Source organism: Struthio camelus, chromosome 18 (assembly GCF_040807025.1).
Source record: "Struthio camelus isolate bStrCam1 chromosome 18, bStrCam1.hap1, whole genome shotgun sequence".
NCBI lineage: Eukaryota > Metazoa > Chordata > Aves > Struthioniformes > Struthionidae > Struthio > Struthio camelus.
The window spans coordinates 3,829,529-3,849,855 of record NC_090959.1 but is presented as its reverse complement, the minus strand read 5'-3'; the positions used below and the strand labels follow the sequence as shown (position 1 = coordinate 3,849,855).

Sequence of the window (20,327 nt, the reverse complement as noted above, 5' to 3'; positions counted from 1 at the left end):
CCTGAAACATTTCCCTGGCAAGCAGTCAAATGCCTTCCATGAATTCACTGTAGCATGTGGCCTGTTGCAGTAGCTGTGATACCACCGGTTTCTGCCAACCCAGCAAGCATTGCACAGGGGTTGTGGCACGATGCAGGTGCCACTTCCTTCTCGCTTCTCAGACCTGTTTTGGCTAAGCAGGAGCCTGGAACCATTGTAGCTGCCAGCATGTCAGGCTGCCACAGACCGGGAGGCATTTGCAGTTACTGGACCAACCCTGTTCCACCTGGGAGATGGGTAAATCTATGGGAACATACCCGTTCAGTGCCACCCCAAATCCTCTATGTGCCTCTCGGTGCTATTCCCCCCCAAGAGTCATCACTTTGCCTTTCTGTGTGCCCCAGACAGCTCCATTTGTTGTTTTTTTTTTTTTGTTTTTTTGTTGTTCTGCTCAGAACTTCCACATAGCCTTGTAGTTTGCACCCAGGCGCAGTTCTCATGGTGGGGGTTGCTGAGAGGTGAAGTGGGCTTGCAGTGCTCAGATTTGTCTTAAAAGATCACCATGGTCCTGGTAGCATGCAAAGATTCAGCCAGGTCTGTTGCACACCAGCCCAGAACCAATATGTTTGGCCTAAAGAGTAGGCATTAGGGTGTACATACCTGGGATAAGGGGTACTAAAGGGGACTAAAATTGTCCTCTAGAACTGCCACACCTATTTCCAGGTTTCATTCCTTTTTATATCATGAGCAAAACAACCAGCATTCATGCATCTTTCCTTATTGGGTCCACGTTTTTATAGCTGAGGAAAACTTGGTTGCAGGACAGGAGACCTACCTAACACTACCTCACATGTAGGTCAAGGATAACCAGGTTTCCCCAATCACCATTTAGTGCTCTGTTCTCTAGATCAAGCTTCCACCTTCCACCCTAAACCTCATCCAGCCCCCTTTGCCACAGCTTGAACTAACCACTTCCAAGCACTGGGCATACAATGCCCCAGCCAACGTGCATCACTCTTACCTGCTACTAGGGATATCAACACAGACAAATGCAATAGGAATAGAACATTCCTACAAGACTCAACTTGAATTTATATTTATTTATATATATATTTATATATACACATTTGTATAGATTAAATTGGGTGGAATTTTTATCATATACATTTTGGGGGAACAACACATGAAAAATAGGAAGGGGAACGTAGCAAATATAAATCAGTACATCCTTGAGTGAACTGTCTCTTTGCCACATTGAGAGGAAAAAATTGCAAGCAATGGGGAGACAGAGAGAGGGGAAGTCAATTTTATTAACAAAAGAAAAAGACAATCTAGGTACAACTGTCAACAGAGGAGCAGCACTATATATGGCAAACGTATAAATTAAGAGGATATTCCACTCTTACATCTATTATGCTTTAAAGTGCAACAAAGCCTGTCTTACTTACCTACAGAATACAAGAAAGATTACCCCATCTCCCCATTCCAAACCATCCCCCCCAAAAAACAGTAAAATAAATCTAAAGGATATACGTTATCCACAGTCCTATAAAGATGCCTACATCTACTCAGTAGCACCAAGAATCTGATATGCGTGTAATTAAAATCAATTAAAACTCAGGAGCAATGATAACATTTGTTTGCTGTTTTTGCAGACTTCCTGCCTTTTGCTAGTGTCTTGGAGGAGGAGGCAGCTTTCTCTGTACTGAAAGCCAGGGTGACACTGCCTTCTCCTCTCCCCATCACTAGCCAAACTGTTTTGGCAGTAGGCTAGAAATATGCACGCATACACACAACACACAGAGAGCAGCTGAAGGTTACACTGAGGGGATGGGATGGGAAGCTGAGGCCTGGTGTGTGCGCATGGATGTGTGTACGTATATGCACATATGGGGGGGGGTTGCACGCGGAGAAATGGGACTAATCTACACAGAGAGGCGAAGGGTTGTGCAAGTCCAACACACACCATGAGCCTTTTTGGTGACCGGGTAATGATGAAGGGAGACAGCACAGCCCCCTTGCAAGCCTCTGGTTGTATCGTCTTCCTAAAGCTGGGGGCCTGGGCACCACAGTTCATCTGCCTCCGCATGCCATCTCTCACAAGGGCTCAGTAGCCAAAGGTCTCCTGTGAGGCATAGACCATGTAGAGGAAGCCATCCTCGTCCTTCTCCTGCTCATAGATCTCCGAGATGGGGGTAGACACGCTCACCATGCTGTGTTGGTTTACCAGCAGGAAGAAAGCCTGGGTGGGATTCAACTGCAAGCGACGCCTGTGGGGACAAGAATAGAAAGGCGCTGTGACAGCAAGTCTTGCTTGCCCCCCCTTCAATGCCATTCATGCAGAGTCAGGCCTGCACGGCCAGGACCTTCTCCCACATGCTCAGGACATGGTGCTTATGAGCTGTATGGAGCTGCTCTGGGCTCCAAGGGCTCCTGAGTTGGGGATCTGCAAAGTGTCTTTCCGCCAGATCTGCTGCCTAAGGCAGAGAGGTCTCTTCCATCTCAGTGACAGGATACAGGAAGAGAGGATTGCAGTCCTCCTCATCAGCTCATGGAGTAGCCAAATGAGGCAGAGGCCACTGTGTTTCAGCAGATGCTATGATACTGGGCACACACATTGCTAGTCTGTATCCCAGCAAAAGGATGTCTTGTCCTCAGTCTCCACCCTCAGCAGCTGTCTCTACCTCATCCTCACCCCATCACTCCCACTGTGTTCAGGACCTGTGGGCAAGACTGGGTTTAGAGCATGCCAGTCCTGGCTGTCCCACTCACCGGATTATTTTGACCAATTCACTCATGTTAACATGGTCTGGGACAAGGAACTTGGTCTTGTCCAGCACTGGCAGCTGCTTCTCCCCTTTGTAGCGTTCAATGATGACCTGGGCAGAAAAACAAGGGTAGAGTCAGTCTCGGTATGCCATGCCCCAAGCCCTGGCCTCAAGGTCATACAAGAAACAAAGTAACACAACCAGAAAAGTTGAAGTAAAGCTCCCGGTAGTCTTCTTCTGGCAGAGAAACAGAAAAGGGACCTGAGCAGGGGAGGGCCCCTTGGCTTGGTTGCAGAGAGCTTCTTCATCAGAGATGTCTGTCTGCCTGAACAACATGATGAAGATAGTGAACTAAAGCATCCACTGCTCTGGCTGAGGAACAGCAGGCACTAAAGGGTTGATTCAGTTCTCTCCTCTACTGGGCAGAAGGCTCTTTAGCAGGCTATGAGGGGTGTTTTATCATTGCTTTCAGACTGACCTAAAAGCACAGGTTCCACTGGCTTGAGCTAACGACCAAACTCCCAGATGCATCATGCAGGGAGGGTGGAGAGGGGGGGAAATGGAGCTGGCACAACCCTACAAGCCCAGCCCCGGCAGCCTCCACATGACAAGAGACATTTTCCTTCCCTTTTGGGCAAGGCTCTGGGCTGCTGCAGCTCAGCACCACTATGCTGCCTTAGGAAGTGCTGGGAAGACTTGGGAACAAGCAGCATTTTTAGAAAAAATTGTGAAGTTACCCAAGGCATTCCTTCAGAATGGAGGAGTCTGAATATAGCCAGTACTTTCCTCACATTAACACTCAGATATACCAGCTCCAAAATGGATCACAAACCCCAAGCCACTTCCCCAAGTGTGCCACAGAAACCGTGCAGAATGACTTTCCAAGGCCTTTCAGCACAGTGCCAGCAAGTGGACAGCCCAACCCAGCTACCCCTTCGAGAGGTCTTGCTTGGGAAAGAGCTTACCACACCTATGCTCAGAAAGGAGAAACAACGATTTCTGTCCAGTTTTCCTGACTATTACCATTAATACTTTTCTTCTGTTAAGGGTTGTTTGCTGACAGCTACAATTGCTATTCTAAACCCACTTAAAAATGTACTATTTATATACTAAGAAACAAGCTGGTAGGCAGTTAAAATAATAATATCTACTTATCAATCTCAGTACATTCCCACTACAGTGATACTTAAGACTCCCTCATCTCTTTAGTACCTAATTGGTTTCTCCCCAGGAAGATATTTGTATACTACTCAGTTCACTGACCTCTCCAAGTTGAGATGGAACATTGTTTTTTGCTGTAAGGCAAGAAGGTCATTTTCACAGCTCTTTTCCAAAAAATAAGACATTGCAAATCCCTTTGGACAGCCTAGGTCCCGAGTAGCATGCAGCGATTAAGATCCCAAGAAGGCAACTCTGTGGCACTAAAGAGAACAGGCAAATCTATGGGAAAGTTGCTCTATTTGCCTTTTCCTTGATCATCTGATGATATACCAGCCTCTATCAGTAGCTAGCTTTAGGGTCCCTGCAGAAAGCCACCAGAGACGCAGTGGAAGAACAGTCAGATTTCTGTTCCCACTGGAAGGCCTCTTGTCCATCCGTTCCACATTCCTGTTGTCTCCCTCTGCAGCAGAGGGAAGCTGTTCTGGAGAAGGCTCCCCTGGCCTGAGCAGGGACTACCTGCCTGCATGGCAAGGACACAGCAATTCTCAGGGAGCCAGGAAAAGAGCCCTCAGCATTCATGAGATGTGAATGATCCACAAGAAACTTGGCTGTTTGTGGGACTACACCTCCATAACAGCAGGTCTCTACCCTACATACATGGAGACCCATTCCAGAGAGCTGCTGGGGAGTGGTGTGATGCTGAGGACCTAGATTCTCCTTGGATCTGCCTGCCCCCCAGCTCTCTCCTTCACTGGGCTCTCAGCCCCTGCTGTAGCTGTAGAAGGGAGGCCAAATGTAAGCAGATGTAACAAGGAGCAAGACTGGAGCAAGAGAGAGATACCAATTCCCAGAATGCAGGGAACTAGCTGCCATCCAGCATGACAGGGAGAGATCTGCAGCCTTTATGCTCATCCACTGAGCACACTGGCAACTGGAAGACTGCTTTCTTCCCCAGAGGCACCTCCAAGGACATTACCCTACAGCAGAGCAAAGCCCAACTGGTAGAGACAGCTCCAATGCTGATCTTACCAGAGCAAGAAGCCTTATCAGACAAAAGCCAGCAAAGAGGCAGGGGAACAGTGGGACATTGCGCTTTACCCAAGCAGCACTAGCTCTCCCCAAGAGGCAGCACCAAGAGGTCACTTGGCTCATTACATAGCTTTGTCACAGCCTCCACATGCAAGAGCTCCCTTCACCGGGGCAGTGGGACACTTCAAGAGAAAAGAGCCCACAGAACAGCTGCTCAGCAACACCCACTGCTGCAGCGCAGTTGGACTCCAAGTCCACAGAGCCTGGAACACAAACACAACTCAAACAAGACTCTTCCTCATACCCTGTTATTACCTTACTCTAAAAACCTGACCTAGAGCTAGCCAACATGGAGAGAGAGTGCAGGGAAGGACCACATGTGGAGTGGAAAAGGCACCTGCCACCTGGGCAGAATTCCCAGGCTCTGTCTTCAAAGTCAATCAAATACTTTTGGCAGGATGCTGCAACATCACCAGTGAGCTGGGAGCATCTGATGAGTGCTCAAACAGCCCACCAGGATGGGCTGACCTTATATCACAGAGAGTTCCCAGACAAAGGAGAGGTGCAAGCGGTCGTGAGGGAAGCTCTTTAACGGAAGCTCTTTAACGAGACGCCCTCTGAAAAGCCCATTCAGGACAAAAAGAACCTGACGAGCAGCACAAGCAGCATATAGGGGCCCACGAAGGTACTCATATACACCAGGGAAAGCCAGGTGTTTTTGCTCTTTCAGCCCCCCTACATGTACATGGCACAGCCCCTTGCTCAGCATCCTCTCAAAGCACTCTCAGTGAAACAGGAGAGAAATACCAGGCACAAAGCCAAGCCAAGCACTCTGCAATCCTCCTGGCCCTCTGTCAAAGCAAAGAGAAACTCACCCAAGGCCCAGAGCAGCAACTGGAGATGCAGGAAGAGGGAGGGCAGCAGCTGCTACACTGTTGATTGCTACATGGCTATATCAGATGCAGTCTGCTACATAGTCTGGACCAGCAGCAAGGGTGTGGCTTGAGGCAATATCTTGCCTCTTCTCCCCAAACTCACCCTGGGCTGTGGGTTCCAAACCCCCTTGCTCATTCCAAAGGCCTCTCCAGGCAAGCCAGTCACTTGGCAAAAACAGCTCCCATTTTTCACAAAAGACCAAGACTTTCCTACGGTCAATTCCCTTGCGCTACACTGCTCTGAACCACAGCTTTCCCCCGTACCCTGGTCCATTTCGTAGCACGTGGCTTTACTCACAGCCTGGCACTGAAAACTAAGCCCAGTGACTTACAGGCTGTGTACGTTACAAGAGACGGCACCAAACCTGGTGTCAGGGTCTAATCAGGATCAAACAGTTACAGATACCAAGCACAGAACCACAGCTGGACACCCAAGGCACTCTTCCTTCTCTTCTGATTATTTTTATTGTTCTAGCAAGCTTGCAGCTAAATATATCCCCTCTCCCCTCGTTGTGTCAGTCAGGAGGAACTGACAGCAAAGGGCTCATTTAGCTCTGCAGAGGAGGATGAAATACAGATAATGAGACCATGCAGCCTTTGAAAGGAATTCAGTTGCTCCTCCCTCACATCAACACACAAAGGTAGAGCCTTCTCTAGGGCCCTTGTCCCATCATACAGAGAAAAGCCAAGCACCAACCATGCCTGCTAGTCAAGAGGGAAAGCACCTATCCAACTCCCCAGTAGTGTACAAAAATCCAGGGGATTCCCTTGTCCCTTCACACTGCTGGCACTCAGGACAATGTTAAGGATGTTAAGGCATAGAACAAAGAAGTCACTAGAGCAGGTGTAGGAGGGTTGAGGTCCTTCAAGAGCTAAACTCCCTTGCACACACAGGACTCCCAAACAATCACATTGGCGGCCAAGGCCTGATGAAACAGAAGTCATCCCCTGGGGCACCTGCTGTTTGTTCTCAACATAGAAAAAGAACACTCCAGCTGTGGAGGCTCTCCCACTAAGTTTCAGTGATGCCAGTAAAATTCTGCATGTGGATACAGAGCTCTGGCTCCTTCTGTTTGTTTCCCAGGCAACATGTGTTTGTGTATGGGCACTTGATATATGCCTCTCCTCATTATTAGAGCCTTGAGGCACTGTAACTAGCTCTGCCACAACTTTGGAAAAACGCAGAGCCAGCCTAGTGTCATGAATCCTGTCTTATGCATAGCAGTCAATAAATGCATAGATGATGCGGTATACTGATATTCAAGCAAGAGCGTGCTGCATGGGACAAGTCTTGCTCTGCTGAGCTGACAATGCAAGGACATCACATTGACAATGCAGGGGGGGAAGAAGAAAAAGAACACTTTTTGCTAGAAGATGTTATGTTAAAATCAGCAGAAGGGCAAGGCAGGAATGGACTCGCGCATGCCAAGAAGAGAGCTCGAGATAGTAAGTCTTGAAGGCTCAACAGTGAAGGAGAGACTGTAGGCAGATGCAATTTTGAGACAAGGCTGATGCACAGCCAACGCCTAGAGTCAGCTAGACTAGGAACTGATCCCACTTTTTGGGGTCATACAAGCTCTGGTATTGCAAATACTAACTTTGAGCAAGCCCTGAGGACATTATTTCTCTGAGGTCTCCATCTTCCCAAATACTCAGCTAGGACAGAGAAAATACATTCACAGCCAAGAGCAGAGGGAGCGAGACAACATATTAGGCCTGAGATGGGCCATAAGAATTGGAGGCAGTTCATGGAGTCTCACCTACAAATAGCAATAGCAGGTGTGGGCCAGCACAGAACTGGTGTCACTGTTTAGCTGTGGTATGAATTATCCTAAGATTCTCCTTGTTTTTAATACAATGAAGATCCTCTCATGCATTCTTCTCTGCAGAAGAATAGAATGCAGAATAGAATAGATGCAGAGAAATCCTCACCAGGTTATTCAGCAGAAGTCAGCTAGCTACTGCAACAAAAAACTGAGCATTTCAGAATCTTCCCCTGCTGCACTAGCTTAGAAGGAGATTTGACACCAAATCAGTTCCTTCGCTCTAGGACAGGCATCGAGCTTAAGAGAAAGATAGCATTTTGCGCTGCTGAGAATGAGGTCTACTACTGAGCAGCTGGGACGAACAAGGAATTGGGGACTCATGGAGAGCCTCCTGCGTTGATTCTGTAGACCAAAGCTTTACAACCTCAGTGGCTGGTTGGTGGAGGCTATTCAGTAGCATAAAGTGGTCAAGAGAATGAAGTCAAATGCAGAAGAGCAAGAACTGGCACTTACTGGGATTTTGTTTGGATGCTGCTCTCGGATCTGCTGCACTTCTTTACAACGATCCGCTGGAAGGAAAAAAGAAGTTAGAAAAGAAGTTAGAAACATCTGGCTGTGACAGTTCAGACCAAAAAAAAAAAAGTTACCACCCTGCAAGCCCCACACGGACAAGAGGGACACTGCAAAAGAAATGCAAATTCTGCTCATAGGGACAATTTTGCTGCAGTGAGATTTTCAGCTAAATCTCAGGTTCAGTCATCAACCCTTCACAGCTTCCTACCACCCCAATCATCCCCCAAGACAGGGGAGCATTACTCTGTCTGGTAAAACAGTACAGCACACACAGAAGTGAAGTGACTTAAATGAGACCCCAGGGATTACAAAGTTCTACTCCTAAATCCATGTTAAGCAAATGCAGCTTGTGACCATCAGTGCTGGGCAGCAGCATAGCTTTAGGATCTTGACTCTGGAAGTTGAGACTCATTAAGTCTCCTAACTCTTTCCCCAGAGGAGAAAGAGCCCCAGGTAGGACTGGGTTTTAGCCATTTCCTTCTCCCTGCTGTACATTGCCAGACACTCTCTGGTACAGTGCCTTAGTCCCAAAGAGGCCCTTGCCAAGAAAGACCTCTCTCGTTACCATAGATCTGTAGTTACAATAGCTATTGTCCTGAGAGAATATATTTTTAAATCTATTGTAGAAGCAAGAAAAAAACTTAAGTGAAGAGTGTGTGTGCGCGGTGGGGGGAGCAACCATCACATTAAAAGATTTTTTTCTACATTATTCTCACACTTCTAACCCATTTTCCTCCTGAGCTCATAATCGCCGATACACACAACAGGCAGTATGTAAAGACTTGTGTGCTCTTTGAGCTTCCACAAGAATTTCAATACCTACACTCATTGCTTTATTACAGGGCCCTCCAGTCCCACCATAATCCAAAACAGCAGGAAGATGGGGGAAGAGGAAGTACTAGAGGTGGCTGGGCTGTGCTCCCTGCGTGTATGCTGTTCCTGGGATGCTGGCTTCTTGCATTACTGTTAGTCTAGGAAGGGCTACACAGGGAACACACGAGGCAAGTAGTTACGTGGATCACACTGTGGTGAGCAGCATCCCACACTGGCTCATCTTCCAAAGCACTTTGTTGCCTGATGGTCCAGTAAATGCAGCAATTATCATTGCTAGTGACAGGTCACAGGCCTTACGCTAACGTTGCAAGGCCTCAGAACTAGGGCCTATTAGACTTGTTATCAGCCTGAAAACATTGCAAGAACTTGGTGTGTGAATGAGAGCATGGCATCAGGTGTCTCTTGTTTATATATACAGAGTTTAAGCACAGAATAACAACAAAGACCTTGAAAACAAGGTTACTATAAAACAAACGCCCCAGAGCTATAAACAGCTCACTGATGCTCAATTACTGGTCACTGGAAAACGTAACCTTGAGAGCAGGGAAAAAATGGTTTAAGCATAACATTAAAGGAAAAAGGGAAGCAGCAGCCAAGCAAGAACACAGCTCAACACAGTAGGATAAGGTACCAGCTACATGTCAGTGCCTCAGGATCCCACCTTTAAAACAGCTGTCCTTTATCCCCTGATGGGCTTGGACTGCACGTGCCTTAGACTAAGACAGGTCAGGCTGCTGCTGTGGCATGTTTCTTCCAGGTCTTGCTGACTACACGTTCAGAATGAATCCAGGGCACGAGCCAGCACCTCTAAAGCCCTCCCTAGTCTCAGGTCTGATGCACCATAGTTGCAGCTCTCCTCTCCCACCTGCCTATGTGCCCAGCACCTGGCCTTTCCAATTGGACAGGCCAGGGCCTTGGGATCCTCCCTGCCAGACACAGCTGATTAGCGGTTACCACAGTGCAATGATTGCACATGCTGCTTTGCTCCAGGGGCAGCTGGGTCCCTTCAACAGGCAAGTATCTTTGCTACCTAGCAAGCACCTAAAGCACTTCTGTTAGAAAAGGGAGCTAACTTAGCTGTAGCCCAGCTTAGCACCAGTGCCTAAAGCAGATGAAGCCTGCAGGCCACAGGACTGAACTGTAAATGAGCTCGAAAGACGTCGCTGAGGATGCGACTGCAAAACCAGCTAGAACCAGCCCTCAAAGATACAGCACACAACGGACAGAGGTAACGGTTAACCTTCAGATAAGATAAGGCACTATGAAGCAGGAACACAGCAACCGTCCTGGGATGTAGACGTGAACCAATCAAGAGGAAAGTGACCACCGACTCAGTAAAGAAGACTGAAAGAGACTGCCCCAGGCAGGCAGGGAAATAAGACTGTAAGGAGTATAATTACCCCCAAACTTTTTTGTTCAGGGTCCCTCCCCGGAGGCACCCAGTTCGAGCTGTTACTTTGCTGTACCATAATTTAAATAAATAATTAATTCCACTGCTAGACGTACGTGAGACTCTGCTCCTCGGAAACCTAGGGTCAAACTATTTCTATAACAACTTCACTTCCTCCTCTGCCCAGGAGATGTCCATTTCAGGACATTTTCCTGCTTTCATTCAGGAAAGCAGTTCAGGGCAACCTTACCTAAGCTGTTTAGGCACCTGAAGATTCAGGCAGAAGTCTCCAGGACATCTAAAGCTCTGCTAAGGAGCACATTCAGTCTTATCCTAGCCTTGGTGAGCCAACTGCTTCGACAACTATCTCATGCCCAAGCAAGGATGAAAATCAGGAGGAGCAACCCTGCTTTTAAACACCCTGAACGTGAGCTCATGTCAAACTGTGCAACGATCATTTCCAATAGTTCAGGAGCTAGAGCTCTCGTACAAGAAATAGGTGACAGTCACCTATACCCTTCTCAGCCTGGGGTGGGACTTAGATGTTGATCATGTATCTCAACAAAATATCCTCAACACCAAGCAGCAAGGAATGGCTATAAATACCATTTTTAATCTAATTTGGGTTTAGTCTAATCTAAGTAAACCCTAAGTATATCACAGAAATAACAAGAAAGCGTAGTAAGAATGGACAGAGCAGGGACTAGGAGAGCACAGACCCACAGTGCCATCAGAGGCACTTCAGAGAGACCCTGACTGAAGATGCAAGCCTAGCACCCAGGTTCATGCCAGCTACGGCACTGCAGACAGGTTTCCTCCCCCCTTTCACTAGCAGTGTCTGCACACTTGCATTTCATACTACAGGTTGGATTTTACAAGCCTCATTCTTCCCCTGCAGCTCTCCCAAACCGTAGCTGTGCTCACTGAGGAAAGACTTTCCCCTTTGCTGCAGCGCCCAGCTACAGTTTATCCTTGGCCTCCATGTAAAGTGAACCGGAACTGTTCACACAGCCCAGTCTGCATCTACACTTTTTTGCTGGTTCTTCCTCACTAGCAAAACAGCACTCCTGATTTCAGCAGCTCAGGGACTCCAAACAGGAGGGGACCAAGTGGCTACAGCTGGCACTGAGGGGAGCGGGAGGCAGGCGGCACGGGTATACACTGCCGTGCCAATTCCAACTGCTATTTTGAAAGAGCTGAACAAAGACTAAACTCTACATACCCACCACTGGAGGGTGAAAAGCACTCTCTCTGCCCGCACATGAGATCACCAGACATCCATCACTAAGGCAACTGGGGATCGTCACAGTACCAGGATGTAAGAGCTCAAGATGGCAATAAGAAAAACTCACGCACGTTCTATTGGCTACGCCTGGTAAAATTTCACTGCTAAGGCCTCTTGAAAGACAGAAATATTTTTGTAGCATTGAATAAGCCAAGAAAATTGCCTGTTTGTCTTCCAACCGTTAAGCACCAACAGCAAAGCTTCCAAATTGCACAGAGCTGTTCTCCCAAATATGTGGGCATACAGCATACCCCATGGCAAGAAAGGACGAGATCTTTATGCAAGTTCAAGAGAACAGTAGAAGATTTCAAGCCAGACTTTCACAGCATTAACCTTTGGCATTGGAAGGGCCCGGGAACCCTGGCTACAGGGCACAGTCCTCTTCTGTGCTGGGTGCTATACAGACACAGAATGAAAGGACAGCCCTGGCTACAAAGAGCTTAATCTGACAAAAGATACAGATGGCAGAACATACGGAAAACACATGGTAAGTTCTTTGACAGTGCAGTTGCATAAGGGACAGCTCTTTCAGGGAACATCATACAAACACTGGTCAGACACTGGTACTGCCCTGGTACTAGATGACCATCCCTCCTGTCTACGGTCAACAGGAAGATCACAACTTCCGTCAAGAAAAAACATCACCTAAACAGGTTATTAACATGCTGCAAGGTTAACAGCTCCTGAACTGAGCAAAATCTGCATGTGGGGAGCAAAGCAGAGAGCAGAAATTCAGCCAGAGCCACTAGCTTCTGCCTCTCCCTGTTGCCCCATACCCTGGGGGCTTCAAGTGCTGCCACCCTTATCATGAAGGAAATGTGCAGACAGCCTTGCTGCTTGCAGCAGGCAGTCAGTCCTGTGCTTCCTCGTTCCCATCCACTACGCACTCTTACAGAAAGCTTGGTGGGCCGGGGGTGGCAGGTGCTGCCTCAGGTCTGAGGCAGATGTAAAAATCAACACATTTCTTCAAGATGCTGCTGTGGTCAGTCTCGGGGAGGAATACTGAAGCATGGTCCTTTTTCTAGAAGATTTTTCGCAAGGAGAGGAAGAACTGGATAGTTTTAAGTCAGGATATGTCTGGGACAAGCCCTCTGCTGGCAAACGCTGAAGCCAAGGGCAAGTTATGCACGTCACTCTAGATGAACATTAATAAATATTTATGTACTATCACACCACCCTGACTAAGGCCAGACACCTCTAACTACCAGGAAACACACCCCTGTTTACGTGCCATGGATCATACCACAGCTGACCTGACCCATCCTTGTCCAATGCTGGAGAGCTTGTTCTCAGGCCAGCAGCTCTGCAGAAGGAGCAAGAGGAGACTCTCACATCCAAGAAAAGAGGATGAAGCTTGCCAGACCAGCCCTGACCTGCGAAAGCAGCCCTTACTACTGAGAAAAGGCTGTTGCCTCAGCCTATGTAGGACACCAACGTTACAAGAACATTCGTAGTGATTCTGTTTACTGCTCATGTTTCACTTCTTTTGACCTCAAAGCCTAGAGCTGCAGGGTCTCCTAACAGCTAAGGTGCCAAGCAGAAGGACTCAGGACACAAACTACGCTATTTTAAACTTGCTGTCTGATAGTGCGTCTGTAACATGGCGTGGGTAGAGTCTGATACTTTGCTGCCACAGGAAGGTTTTACCAGTATGAACTTGGAACAACCGACAATCTGTCAACTTGAATATCCATTTTATTGTTACAGTTTTATCACAAGATTTGTAGTGGCTGGAAGGATTTCTGAATGCCCAGTTCCTGGAGTCACGTGATTGCAGAGGGATCTCAGCAATCCCATTCATCTCTATAAGCTCCCAGTCCTCATGGCTTCGGAGGAGAGTTTGGAAGTGAATTTAAAAAGGCAAACAGAAACCATCCCTGATTTTCTTAGCAGTTTCAAAATTTAACAGAGCATGATTTTGAGCCCAGCTCCAGGGATGAGTATTTGTATCTGACAAGTCCATGACTAGGGCTCAGCTCATGACAAAGCAGAGCCACACGAGAACCGTGACATCTAAATTCATGTCAAGACCTTTGTTATCTGGTTGCATGGAACCCTGTCACCCCTGACGTGGAACATGTTGGATGCTCACCGGACCTCAATCATTCAAACAGCTTAAAATACAGGCTTCCAACCCACCACACCTGCCACAGTTCATAGACACACACAAGTACTGTATATTCCAACATGGAGACTCAAAAGTAGTTTGGGGCCCTTCAGCTCTTTTAATCTGAAGGTGCATGCCCATAAATAAAGGGACCGTCCAACAACACCTGCTGGAAGGCAGGATGAAGCTCACAGCTCTGCTCCATACACAAATGCACATACTCCTTAACATGAACCTGTCACTGAGGACCAGAGGAAGATGCTCTTGTGCGTTCCCACAGAGTCGAGCTACAAGACATTACTGCAGTCAGAAGAGCGGGAGCGGACTACTATGAGAATGGATTCTGCTAAATTGAAAGGGACTGGAAGTATTAGCCAAGATGTTAAGGAAAGGATAGGTGTGGTGTAATCAGATGAGCAAAGAAACCACCAACTTGTTAAATCAGATCAGATGTTTTCTCTGAACATAACATGAAGTTAAAGTAAATATTGTTTTCTTTCACCAAGTTTTAGGACACCCTTGCTACAAAAAGACATCAAGAAGCCAATGAGAACGGGAAAAAAACAACTCTGCTTCCAGGGAACAGGCACCCTGTGAAAAGCACAGGAAATACAGAATGAGAAAATGGCACGTTGAGAGCTTCTCTCCTGCCTATGTTGGTAAGTGGGCAACACCTTCTGCAGCACGTTTAGATTCTGTACAGAGTATTTACATTAGTGTTCCAGATAAAGAACTAGTTTTTCACTTAGCATTTAATCACAGTTTCACTAGCCTTGGAAAAAGAACAGCAAGTTCCCTTTTCACAAGGAGTTAGAAGGCTGTCTTCTGGAAGGGCTTCCCTCTGGCTCTCCTTTGACCTTTTCTCACTCCTTTGATCTTGATAACCTTCACCATTGTAACCCTCCAAGACAGCAGAAACGCACTCAGATTTCTCAGAACTGCTCAGGCTACTTCAAATTGCTCAAACAACCAGCATTCCTGACAGAGCTATATTTTAATGCAGAAGAACACATACGTGCGCGTACGAAGACGACACACTTTGCACAGTTCAGGTCATTGCAATCATTGCTATTTGTATGCAAACACACCTGGACATGCACAGATTTGCAGGGCTTATTGGGGGAGATACGTTTTATGCTCTTGTGTTTAGTGTATTCCTTCATTTTCTCTTGCAGGCTATTTCCAAACTGCCTTCTGAAGACTAAAGACACCAAACAACTCCCTGGCCGCACAGTCAGCAGCATTTACATACAGCAGGCCAACCACAGAGCATTACACAAAGACGGTGTCATAGAGGGAGACCTCCTGCATGGCTCACCTGCCCGTGATCCCCACTGCGCTTAACAGTGTAAGGCATACAGAAGTCCAGGGAAATGACTTGTCCATAGCTCACAGCTAATCAATGGCAGAGGCAGGAGCTATGCGACTGGTAACTCTTCCTATATTCATTGGGCTCTCCTCCCTTCTGGTTCAAGGGGATAACTTAAGTTCTTGTAGCAAAGAAAGTATTAAGTAATCAAAACAAGACATATGGGCTTTATTATTCCTGGCAGCCAGTCAGTTGCTTCTGTTATCAACCAAATCAGTATTTGTGGTCTACTCATCTAGCTGGTATTTCAGACATTTGTTTAGTTCCTCTTGTACCAGTATTTTCCTTAACACTGTTAATCAACCTCATATTAAATAATGTCACAGAACATCCTTGCTAATTAACACAACTAGATACAGGCAGCTACACATCAGATTGCAACAGCAAGCCTCAATTCAAGGAATAATAGTTCTTAAAGCACAGTTGCTAGAGCATGAAAACACAACGCACGCTATGAGGACAAGCTGACTCATTAACTAAGCTCAGATCAAGATGCTTCTCCAAGCTACCATCAAGCAAAACCTGTTATGAGAAACGCACCACGGCATCTGAGAAAGACAATTCATCCACTGGTGGTCTTTCAACTGGTACAAGCACGGCTCACTTAGATTAGTCCCTACACAAGACAATGCTTCTTTTTTCCCCTCAGCCAAAAAGAGAGGGGATTCCACTATATACACTGTCTTTATCTATGACTGCATTTTCACTAAAGAGAACTGGCTTCTCAGAACTAAAGGCAAATTTCCCAGAGAACTGAACCTGGTGTGGGAATATTCAGTTCAGAGAGGCTGAGGTCAAACCTCTATGTTTATCACCTAGCCAGGGGCTGCCACTGACTAACAGAGGACACATGTGAATGTGTGTTGCTGCGATGTCTGCATTTCAGATGTCTCCATTTCAGCAGGATACTCAGGCACAAGGCCAACTTACTTCCAGATTTGACGTTAGCCAACCGGTCAGCAAGGTTTAAGGTCCATGTCTATAATCACGCTGGTTATGCACTGCATTGCAAACAAAGCTTGAAGCTTTGGGGAGCTTCTCAACGGTAAATCAGTCAGTTCAAAACAATAATTTCAAGAATAGTGGGAAGCGCAATCAGTACCCAATGCTTTGCAGGACTCGCACTTTCTACAGGAAGTGCAATGGTGTGGTCCAGCAATCACACACTCTCACTACAGTCAGTACACCCTGTTCCTCCAACACAGACCATAATTTTGTTCTGGGAATCGTTCTGGACTCCTACAATGGATCTGACCACACAGTCAGGTTTAGCACATGAAAGCGAAGGTTACTGTCAGGTTTTTCCTTCATGCATCCAGATCAAAGAGGTTCTGCTGCAGACACACCAAGGACTGGATCAGCTCACAGAGCCTCACCCTCTCACCGTTTATGGCACTTCAGATCACACGAGAAGCCAGCACTCCCTGTCCTCAGTGTACTTGAGCCCTCAGAGTTTCCCAGTCAGTGCCTTTTCCAATTCCTCAATATGAATATGAATATGGAAAGCTTATTTAGAACAGACCCCACAGCAAGCAGAGCAACAAGCAGAAGAAAATCATAGAAAAATAAATCTCAGTCTCTAATATACAAGAAGGGGGAAACAGGCATTGAGGAAAGTGGAATCTTCAGGAATGGGCGGCAAAACAAGACCAAGATCCAAGCAAGCCATTTGCCATGCAACTGGAGCCAGAACAGTTTTTGTAAACAGTCATACTCCTGACTCTGCCTTTTCTCCGTTTTTTTGGAACTGTTCCACTTCTGTAGTTTTGAAGCCTTAAAAATTAAGCCATTCTGAATATACAGTGTAGCTGGAGGTATTTTCCATCAGTTCTCTCCAACTGCATTGTAAACAATCACTTCCTGCTCCTGTTGTGTAATGATTTGAAGACGAAAACAAGATGTATTTACTTTCTCCAGCCGAGCAATTCCAGCCCTGACCCAAAGCAACTGCGTGGGCTGCCAGGCCTCTGCCGCCTCCTCCTTCCCCTCCCCCTGGGAGAATTCTGCAAACCAGTCAGCTGAGAGAGCAAAAGGGCAGAGGAAAGTACACAGAAACAAGGAGCACTTGCAGTTGCCAGCACCAAACTCCCTCATCCCCCACCCTGTCCCTTCTGAGCTATTTTAATCCTGCTTGCTTTCACCTCCTCTGAGCCTTGGATTTTGTTTTCCTTTGGCTTGTAGAAAAGCTGAGCAATTTGCAAAGGGGAAACCAAACTCTGGCCATAAGAAGCTGGCTCTCACCAGTTTAAGAGTAAGTAGCTGCTAAGGGTTTAATTCAGAACTTTATTGGCTTTTAATATACAGCTTAAGAAAATACAAGATACAGCAGGGACCCAAAAAAGTATCCCAGGGTACCCAGAGTTCATGTTATTCCTGTTTGTGCACATTTGCTTGGATTGGTTGCTGCAGCATGGGAAGGCTGGGGAAGTGTTTTAAGGCCAGAAGGGTCGTGATAATAAATTAACAAATATTTACAGTTTCCAAGAGTGCAGCAAGGGGTTGGATCCACAGTTCAGTAGGAAAAAACTCCAATTTTTAAATTCACAGAGAAAACACCCTCACCTTTGTTTGGGCAGTATCTGACACAGAAGGCGGCCTTATTTGGCCTGAAGACATTGACTTTGGCATTATTCAGACAGCAATGCTCAACTGATACTCCCCTCCCACCCCTCAGAATTAATCCAACAGAAACATGCATGTTTCCCAATGCCAGCTGGAAAAGGTCAAGGGAAACAGAAGTCCACGTTCATCTGATTTCACTATCAAGTTTGGCAATCAAAGCTGGTACCATTTACGGAAACCTTTTTGTCATTTGAGTTTTCCCACGAAGTACACTTCAACACAGTAATGGGTATGGTCTCAGCATTTGAGTTTTCTTAAGACTCAGAAAATTTAAGAGGTGTATCAAGCCCTCGGAACAATAACGACTCTAACGCTAACCGGATAGGGAACAGGGAGAGTAATTTCTGAAGAGATTACTGTTCTCTGACAGTCACAAGTTTAAAGACAGGACCCAGGGCAAACATGAAACAAGAACATTTAGCTTTTGACTACTACTCTTTTCTGTAGACTTTAAAGCCCATTCTAAAACGGTCGTTAGTTACCCCACTTCTTCCAATGGAGACACAAAAAAAGTCACACAGGAGGCTGATGACTCAGCCAGGTGCAAAAGACACATTTCTTGCCCTCACTTACAGCAGCTACCCTTGGGATGACGCTTACTCTGGAGCAATGTATTATTTCATGCTTTAAACATGGGGGCTTATTCAGCAAGTATCTCCCTAGTCAAGTACAACAACAAAAGGTGATATAAGACAAGGATACGAATATTTTGATAAAAAGCAACAGCATTTATCCTTTGGAGGCTAGCTATTCAGAATGACATATGTTCAGAAGGGCCTATAAAAAGTAAGTAGGCGATTTGGTTACCTTCCCGGGTTCATAACCGCATTCCTGCGGCAGACACTACATGCGTGTCATTATAAATACATCCCGGTCGTTTACGTACGCGGCTGTGCGTTCAGCGCACAAGCATCTCGCACGGGACTTCGCAAGCCCGGCCCCAAAGGCTTTGCTGACACACAAGCAGCAAGGCTCCCCCAGGCCTCCGAGGCCAGTCGGATGCCACCGTTACAGCTCAGACCTACCTGCGCGCTACAGTCCCCCAGCTCAGAGCAGCTCTGGCGCCCGCGCCCCTGGCTACGGCACGGATGTCACAGGTCCCCAGGGCGCTTATTACTTCTGCACTTGAACGCTCCCGGCGCTCGCACAGGCCTGAGCTCAGGGGCTCCCTCCTCCTCGTCCCCCCCCCGCGGTGACTGCTAAGGGCACGGACACACGACCCGCTCGTGTCGCCTCCGAGCCGCGCTCCGGTTTCCCGTGCGCAGGCACCGGGAACGCCCAGGCCGAGGCTCCAGCTCCTTCCCGCGAAGCGGGCTTGGAGGGCCGGCGGCCCGTCAAAAAGCAGCCGTTAAAGCCAACGGCCGCCGCCGCCCCCCCGGCTCCCGGCCGGCATTACATCAGCGCGCGGCTGCGGCGCCGCCGGCCGCCGCCCCCCGCAGGGCCGCGGGGCAGCCTCCGGCTCCGGCTGCTCGGGGGCTGCGGCCGGCGCCCGCCGCGGAGGGAGGGGAGGGGAGGGGAGGGGAGCCCGAGCCCGGCCGCGGCCCCCCGGCCCCGGCTCACCGAAGGTGCGGCGCTGTTTGAAGGGCCGGTCCGAGGGCATGGCGGCGGCGGCGGCGTCTGGCGCGCGGCGGCGGCCCGGCCTGCGCTCGAGCGGGAGCCGCAGCCGGCCGGGTGACGTCACCACAACGCTCCTTAAAGGGGAGGCGCGAAGAGGCGGTGTTTGGCCGACAGCGGCCGGCCCCCGCCCGGGCGGGGGCGGGGCCGCGGGAAGATGGCCGCCGCGTCGGGGGTGGGGTCACGAGGACGGGCAGGCGCCTCCGCGCGGAAGGGAAGAGGCTGAGGGGAGAGGAGCGCCCGACCGCTAGCAGGCCGGACGTCGTCCTTTCCTTCTGTTTTCCCCCTAATTACCTTCAGGTGATGGAGGCCCTTTCCCCACGCGGCTTTCCAGCGCTCACGCTCGCCGCAGAGGTTGGAGGCGGCTTCCGCCCCTCGCAGAAGGAATTTTCCCCTCTGAATCAGCACACAGCTGCCGCAGTGGCTCCTAGCTCTATAAATAGCACCGGTGCTCTGCAGCTGACAGGAAGGCCGTGCCCCGCCGACAGCGAGCAGGCAGCCCGCGGGCCTCGCTCCGGCCGGCTCCCGGGGAGCGGGGCGAGCGCCAGGCCCGGCACGTCCAGGCAGTCTCGAAGATCCCGTCTCAAGTATATCCCAAACGGTACTGTCGGTTCCGGCAGCGAGGCTGGAGGCAGGCGGATCACCGCGCGGCCAGGCGCGCAGGCCGCATCCGTGACCCTCCGCAGTAAACCAGGCTTACCTGTACCGCTCGGATACTTGCCATACACGCGGCTGCCTCCATCGTTTCTCGCCTAACGAGCCTCTCAGTCTCTTCCGTCTTGCGTTTAAAGCAGCTTCTATGCTGAATGTTTTAAAGCCCACAGCACAACTACAAGTAGGGCAGGCTATTTCTAGAGCTACCGTAAATAAAATAAAAAACAACAGAAATAGAATG

The 20,327-nt window shown here is 48.3% G+C and overlaps 1 protein-coding gene across 1 annotated transcript; it reads right to left on the bottom strand.

The window, feature by feature from the left end:
* Window positions 1–1,271: 1,271 nt before the first annotated feature.
* MAP1LC3A (microtubule associated protein 1 light chain 3 alpha) lies at window positions 1,272–19,559 on the bottom strand. Its single transcript, XM_068912914.1, has 4 exons — window positions 19,379–19,559; window positions 8,152–8,207; window positions 2,752–2,858; window positions 1,272–2,249 (listed from the first exon to the last, which is right to left on the bottom strand). The coding sequence occupies exons 1-4, from the start codon at window positions 19,416–19,418 to the stop codon at window positions 2,087–2,089; spliced, it is 366 nt and encodes a 121-aa protein (XP_068769015.1). The 5' UTR covers window positions 19,419–19,559; the 3' UTR covers window positions 1,272–2,086.
* Between the last annotated feature and the right edge of the window lie 768 nt (window positions 19,560–20,327).